The 7,529-nt window shown below is 42.4% G+C and overlaps 1 protein-coding gene across 1 annotated transcript; it reads right to left on the bottom strand.

The window, feature by feature from the left end:
• Positions 1 to 1,455: 1,455 nt before the first annotated feature.
• Positions 1,456 to 6,581, bottom strand: LOC115385832 (lecithin retinol acyltransferase-like). The gene is made up of 2 exons (XM_030087899.1): positions 5,993 to 6,581; positions 1,456 to 1,608 (listed from the first exon to the last, which is right to left on the bottom strand). Exons 1-2 carry the CDS (start codon positions 6,545 to 6,547, stop codon positions 1,456 to 1,458), a joined length of 708 nt encoding a protein of 235 aa, XP_029943759.1. The 5' UTR covers positions 6,548 to 6,581.
• Between the last annotated feature and the right edge of the window lie 948 nt (positions 6,582 to 7,529).

Genomic DNA, 7,529 nt, shown 5'->3' with positions numbered 1-7,529 from the left:
ATCATTTCATATTTCATTTGCTTTAATTCTGATTTCTGTCCTTTACCTAAGGCCAATTTAGAGTGACCAATTAACCTGACATGCATGTTTTTGGACGGAGAGAGAAAGCCGGAGAACCCAGAGGGAACCCACGCACACACAGCGAGAACCTGCAAACTCCACAGAGAAAGGCCCCGAGACCAGGGCAGCACTTGAACCCGGGACATGCTTGTTGTGCGGCAGGAGCACTAACCACTGCGCCACCGTGCAGCCCTGAATATCACGCAATGATTAAAAAAAAAGAACACATATTTCTCCTGTTTTCAATATATTTCTCTCCATTTCATTCACATTTGTATCCTTGATCATTTCTGTACGTTTCTGTCATATTTCTGTCTTCATGTTCGTGTCATGTTTCACTTACTTTCCTTGTGATTTCTGTCCGGTACTTTCATATTTCTGTTCTTTACTTTGGTTTGAGTCCTTTAATTTCTCAGAAAAAGAAAGAAGAAATGGAATGTAAAGCACAGAAACACTAAAGGACAAAAATATGAAAGTAAACCACAGAAGAAAAAAAATATTTATTTTATTGTTACAATCTTTAACAAAGTTTACATTTTTGATTCTTTATATTTGTAACAATTGTTACAATGTATATAAGTTTTTACTTTTTAAGATTTGCATTGAAAGACAATTACAATTGCCACAACTGTTGCTTGTTTTCTACTTTTGAAATTGTTACAACTAAAAAAAACACATTACATTGTGTTTCCAATTGTTACACTGTTTTAAATTTTATATTTTTTTTAAAAATTGCTAATGATAATGAGAGAGAGAGAGAGAGAGAGAGAGAGAGAGAGAGAGAGAGAGAATCCAAAAAGGTGAAAAAGGAGCTATTTTTCTGTGTTGATTCCTGATGAAGACACTCTGAAGAGAAATGCTTTATGTTAGAGGTTCAAAACTGCCTTCAAATGCAAAATAACTGAATTTTAAACACGGAATTCAAAACTTGATTGATCACAATTAACAATGGAAATCCTGTTTTCAGTGGCAAAAATAGAAAATTAATCTTTTGATAGGCCTTTAAGTAATGCTCAGCCATTTATCTCAATCTGTAGTTAAATCTGTTACTGATCATTAATTGCTTTAAAATTTGTTGTGCTGCGTTTTCACAAAACAATCTGATACAGTTTCAGTTCAAGGCTGCTTTTAATTTATAATTTATGTCCTTTATTTCTGCAGAAGAATAAGAATAGAAAGCTGTAGTGATTAATTTGTGGTTAAAGACTGTAAAGAAAGAAAAACAAACTACTCTTTCATCACATTTTCTTTAATGACAACCATTAAAAAAGAATAAAAACAGTCAAAATGTAAAAATATCATTCTGTACAAAGACGAGAGGAACACTGGATTTTTCTGTCCGTCTCCTGGGTGGGGTGGGGGGGTGGAGCGCAAAGCGTCCTCAGCTCGCCGTCCTCAACTCGCCATCCACAGCGTGAAGGACAGCAGGACGCCGAGCAGCGCCGAGCTCCACGACAAGCCGGAACACCACGTCCACAGCAGAACCCACGCCAACGACACGCCGGCCAGACGGCGGTCCTGGACACCACGCTTCAGCCAATCACAGAACTGGACAGACAGACAGGGAGGAAGGGCGGGGTCAATGACAGGAAGTGACACCAGAGACAACAGGAAGTGAAAGAGGGATGACAGGAAGTGAGACAAGACAACAGGAAGTGAAAGAAGAATAACAGGAAGCGAGATAAAACCAATCCATGACCCCTTAATGTCTGTATTCAAGGTATTGCCATCAAAAAGGAAATTAAATACCTGCCTATCAGCATCTCTAAATTATAGACTATGCTATATAGAGAAAAAAAATTAAAGTGTTATGTTGAAAAGTAGAACTCCATTAATATAAATTAAAGTATCAACCAAATTATTTCTAATATTAGAAAGGATGATACAGTTAAAGAAGGGGGACTAAATGCTACCGACTTCAACCCCATGAGTAGAGCCCTGACGCAACAGTGCTTTAAAAGTCTTACTGTCACAATATGAACAGTTTTGGTTCAACTTGCCCTTAAGAATAATCATGGATGTAGGAAGTGTGGCATTTTTATTAACGTGATTTTGAGATTAGATTTAGATTTTGAGATTTTTTTTGAAGGAGCTACGCCTTTACTTTGATTCATCGAACTTCGTGAGGTGGAGGAAGGCCCTGCTGCGCTGTGGGCGCTCGCTGAATGTTAGTGTTGACTGAGCCCTTAATTTGTTTAGATTTTTGGTTCTACTGTATCCTACATTTAGACTTCTGATGTACTATGCTCGGTTCTAAAGGCAATCATGATTGTCTTTATTATTATTGTTCTGTATTCTTATTCTGACTTCCTCCACCATTTTTTGACGCATTTCTCCTCCTACAACTTTTGCCATCAGCTTTTTTTCAGGTCTTTCTAATTTTCTTCAGCTTTTTCAAACTTGTCAAACTTTTTCAACTTTTTTCAGCTTTTTTTCCAACTTTTTTGCCCTCGTCAGCTTTTTCCAGCTTTTTTCAAGTTTTTTTTCATTTTTTCAAAGTTTGAACTTTTTTCAGCTTTTTTTACTTTTTCAACTTTTAGAAACTTTTTTTTTTTTAACTTTTTCCATGTTTTTCACTTTTTTTCAACCTTTGTGAACTTTTTTCAGCTTTTTTGAACTTTTGGAACTTTTTCAGCTTTTTCCCACTTCTTCGACCTTTGTCAACCTTTTTCAGCTGTTTTGAAGGTTTTTTTTTTTAGGTTTTTCTGATCTTTTCAAACTTTTTTCAAGTTTTTTTTAATTTTTTTCAACCGTTGTGAACTTTTTCAGCTTCTTTTCACAGTTTTTCAACTGTATTGAGATTTGTGATGTGCAGTGCTCGGTTCTAAGACGGCTGGAAGTGGAAGAAGGATGACAGGGAAGTGAGATAGAGATAAGAGGAAGTGAGAGAAGGATGACAAGAAGCAAGATAGAAAATATCCATGATCACCCCCAAATGTCTGTTCCAGGTGTTGCCATCAAAAAGGAATTTAAATACCTGGTTATCACTATCTCTAAACGATAGTGTCACGGTGCAGGGGTGGAAGGACCCAGGCACAGGTAGAACAAAACTCCTTTATTTCCAAAAACACATGAGGATCTCAGAGCAGAGTAGAGCTGATGCTGGCATGAACACAGAAGCACATAGACAGACCCACAAAGAGCCGACAAGGACAAGCAAGGGAAGCAGGGCTTCAATAGGGGGGACACAGGCGCAGCGCATTAGGAACATAAAAATATTCTGAAGTCCTGGTTGCGGAGGGATGTGTTTACATTTGGCGGGATTCTATCTGAAATGGAAACTTTGTCACATTTCACTTACCCAGAATGCTCTTTGACTCTGTGTTCAACCTTTTTCAGCTTTTCAATCTTTTTTCTGTTTTTCTCCAACTTTTTTCTTCTCTTTTAACTTTTTCTTTTTTTGCTTTTTTAAATGTTTTTCAGGTTTCTCAACTTTTTTAACTATTTTTTTTGGCTTTTTGAAAAAGTTTCAGGAATTTCTAACTTTTTCCAGCTTTTCAAAGTTCCAGTTTTTCCAATAGTCTTTTTTCCCCTTTTTCAATCCTTAGCAACTTTTTGCAGCTTTTTTTGAAAATTGTTTAGGTTTTTTTCAGCTTTTTTCAACATTTTCAACGTTTTTCAGCTTTTTTTGAAAATTGTTTAGGTTTTTTTCAGCTTTTTTCAACATTTTCAACGTTTTTCAGCTTTTCCAAACTTTTATCAGGTTTTTTCAAACTTTTCTTTTTTTTCAACTTCTTCACTTTTTTCAAATTTTTTTCAAATTTTCTGCCTTTTTCAACTCTTGTCAGCTTTTTTGAACTTTATTCAGGTTTTTCATACTATTTTCAGGTTTTTCAAACTTTTCAAACTTTTTTCAACTTGTCTTTTTGAAATTCTTCTGCATTACGGTTTAGCATTTTCGGGCCAGCATTCACACTTGCATTTTCTTCAGGAAATGCAATTTTTTTCCAGTTATTTTTAAATTTGATTATTTGTACACTTTGCGATGAAAAAAGAAACAATACGAAGGATGGCAAGAAGTATCGCACAGACAACAGGAAGTACAGGCAGATTGACAGGAAGTGAAACAGAGCAACAGGAAGTATGACAGGAAGTGAGACGGAGACAACCGGAAGTACAGCCAGGATGACAGGATGACCCATCACTCAGTTTCAGGTTTATTTTAAGTTGATTTCCAGAGATTTTAGTAGGTTTGAGACATGAAACTCAACATTAGCAGCTGTAACGTTTCGGATGAAAACAGGCGGATCTGAAAGTCCATCTGGGGGTCTGGACTTTATCAGAGCTGCTGTTTATTCTGCTGCAGGGCTCAAAGGGGGGCTGGGGGGCTTAGGGTCTTTGAAGTGCTCCTGTTGGCCCCGGACCCCCTTTTAATGAGACGGCTCACATGTTTGGGGTTAAAGTTTCAGGATGTGAAACCTGATCAGAGGAGAAAGTCTGAGAGCGGCAGGAGAGAGACCAAAACCAGTCTGAGAGCCCAGACCACAATGACATGGACAAAAACAGGAAAATTTAAATCCACAAAACTACAGAATCCACAAAACTTCAAATCCACAAAACTACAAAATCTAGAAAACTTCAAATTCACTAAATGAAAAAAATCCACAAAATTTCAAATCCACTAAACTACAAAAACCAGGAAACATCAGTCAAACTTTTAAAACTTGAATAAATTACAGAATGTTTAAGAGTTTAAAACATTACGCCTCCAAATCTTTAAAACTCCAAAGCCAAAACTTTAAATATTCAAACTTTAAAAATAAGAAGCTTCAAAAAAGAAAGGCAACAGTGTTCAAAACTTTCCTTGGAGAACTGTGAAAAATTAGAAACCAGCAGCTGGAACCAAAAAGAACCTGAATGAGATCGGAGAACAGTGTGGAACGAAACCTGAAGTGTGGCGAACAAGGCAGCATGAAGCTGTGGAACAGTCTGAAGCTTCTCTAGAACCACCTGAGGGACGAGCTTCAGCGTCATCCGGAACAGAACCGTCCTCCGCCAGGCTGACGGAACGTTCTCCAGGTCTGCAGCTGAAGCTCTAACAGACTGAGTTCTCCTTCGCCACTGTTCGTCCAGCGGAGAACTCCAGATCTGAACTGCTTTTCCTGTTTCCATGGAAACGGGCGGTTTGGGAAACGTTTCAAACACGTTTCCCAAAGTTTCCAGAAGGAACGGAACGCTTCAGACCCCTCCACCTCCTCCTCCTCCTGGGTGGAGGTGTCAGTCTCTCAGCACGTGAGCCTGTCTTGGAAAAGACGAGGAAAATGTGGAACGGAAAAGTTTCGAGAACAAGAAGAGCATTGAGAGAGGAAGATGACTGAGAGGAGGAGGAGGGGTGGAGGAGGGGGAGGAGGGTGGAGGAGACAGGAGGTAGAGGAGGAGGGGGGGGAGCAGCTTCATCCTCCTCGTTGGTTCATCTTCATCTCCTGAGGTTATTTCAGGTTAAAGTTTTCTTTCTGTTCACTTCAGAAAGGTTTCACTTCAATCAGACAAAAGAAGCATCTTTAGTATTTTCACAATAAAAGCCTCTGACCCGAAAAACTTCATTCATCCTCCATGAAATGAACAGAGAGAAAACTTTTAAAGAGGTTCTGAGACGTGGAACTCTGGAGGATCGAGGTTTCAGATTCAGACTCCGGGAGGAGGAAGAGAAACTTCATTTCGGAGAAACTTGGATTTAATCCTGATTCCATCCAATCAGAGCAGAGACGCTTCTACTAAAAAACCCGCGCGTGACACCTCTAAAAAGCTGCTGCGTGTGAAATCTGGCAGCCCCGCGCCCGGACGAGAGAGAAAAGTGGGTCAAAGCGGCTGCACGTGAGGGGCTTGGAAAGTTTCAGGGAGAGAAGGAAAGTCTGACACCTCCAGAGAGCGCGCGAGGGGCGCGCGAGTTGTGCGTAAAGGACGCGTAAAGGGCGCGTGAAGAGCCGCTCACCTGCTCCGTCTGCAGGCTGCGCGCGTCCCCGTAGCGGCAGTGCGTGACAAAGTGCTCGCAGTTGTTCCACAGCAGGCTGTAGGACACTGCGCCCACGCGCCGCTCCGCGCGCCGCGCCACCTCCTCCGCGGGGAGCGCGCTCCGCCGCGCCGTTGCGTCCGCGGCGTTGCGCAGCACCGCGGCCCCGTACGCGAAGTCCTCCACAGAGTCCACGCGCACGCTGGCGCGCTTGGAGAGCACGCCGAGCAGCAGGCGCGTGTTCGTGACCATCTCCTGCACCCGCCGCCGGTCTGCGCACAGCAGCGGGAGCGCGTCCGGGATGAGATGCGCCACGCGGCCCTCCCCCAGGTAGATGCCGAAGTGCGTGAAGAGCGTGCGCGGCACCTCGAGCAGGTCGCCCCGCTGGAAGGCGGGAGGAGCGGGAGGAGGTGCGGGAGGAGCAGCAGCAGCAGGAGGAGGAGGAGGAGGAGGAGGAGGAGGAGGCAGCAGGCTGGACAGCTTGATGTGCGCGAGGAGGAAGAGTCTCTCCAGGAGGAAGGTGAGCGTGTCCAACATGATGAGGAGCGGAGGAGCAGTGAGCTGCTGCACCTCCTCCGCGAGCGGCTTTAACCGGGGCCCATGACGTCACCAGACTCCTGTGTGTGTGTGTGTGTGTGTGTGTGTGTGTGTGTAGGGGGGACTTATTGTGGCTCAATAAAGTCACGTCGCACTTAGTTGTTACCAAGTTACAAACCACCAAATGGCCCCACACACACACTGATGTGTCTGCTTCCACTTCCTGCGTTCTTCTGTTCTGTTTTTCATTTGGGTCTTTTCTGCTGTGTCGTTTGTACAGTTTTGTGTAATTTTCCTTTTTTGTCTTATTTTGTAGCTTTTATTTTGTGTTTTGAATTTTTGTGTTGCTTTTGCATTTTTACAATGCTGTTTCATGTAGCATCACTTTTGTGTAGTTTTTTTTCTGTTCTTAATGTGTAGTTGATGTGTTTTGTTTGAACGTTTTTACACTTTTTGGAGTTTTTGTGTAGTTGTGTTTTCACTTTGTGTTCACTTTGCGTAATTTGTGTAGATTCCAGTGTATGTTGTCCTGACTTCGTGTAGTTTGTGTAGCGTGCAGAGTGTGTTGTGCTGACTTTGTGTAGTTTGTGTAGTGTGCAGTGTGTGTTGTGCTGACTTTGTGTAGTTTGTGTAGTGTGCAGCTTGTGTAGTGTGTAGTGTGTGTTGTGTTGTTTTCTTGACTGGCTGTTTGTCATCACTCCTCCAGCAGCAGAGGATTGTGGGGGATTTGCTGCAGGCCATTGAGTCGGTTGGGGGGTTCGATGAGTGACGCCCCCCTGTGGTGACCCCCCACTGAGCCGTCAATCACCCCTGACCATATATGGTCACTTCCTGTCTGAAAGCCACGACGAAGGAGACAAAACACTGAGGAGCTTCAAGCAGAAGCTCTGGAATCCTGGAATGAGAGAGGATGAAGGTAGAGGGGGAGGAAGAGGAGGATGAGGAGGAGGAGGAGGATGAAGAGGAGGAGAGTAAGAGAAGG

The sequence above is a fragment of the Salarias fasciatus genome, chromosome 3 (genome assembly GCF_902148845.1).
Source record: "Salarias fasciatus chromosome 3, fSalaFa1.1, whole genome shotgun sequence".
In the NCBI taxonomy this organism is placed as follows: Eukaryota; Metazoa; Chordata; class Actinopteri; order Blenniiformes; family Blenniidae; genus Salarias; species Salarias fasciatus.
Note: the sequence above shows the minus strand (reverse complement) of the source record. Positions and strands in the feature narration are given on the sequence as shown.

Coding starts and splice junctions, on each gene's coding strand:
- LOC115385832 (XM_030087899.1), bottom strand. CDS start 6,547: ATGTTGGACACGCTCACCTTCCTCCTGGAGAGACTCTTCCTCCTCGCG. Junction 1,609..5,992: donor GCAGCCTGCAGACGGAGCAG/GTGAGCGGCTCT, acceptor CTGTCTGTCCAG/TTCTGTGATTGGCTGAAGCG.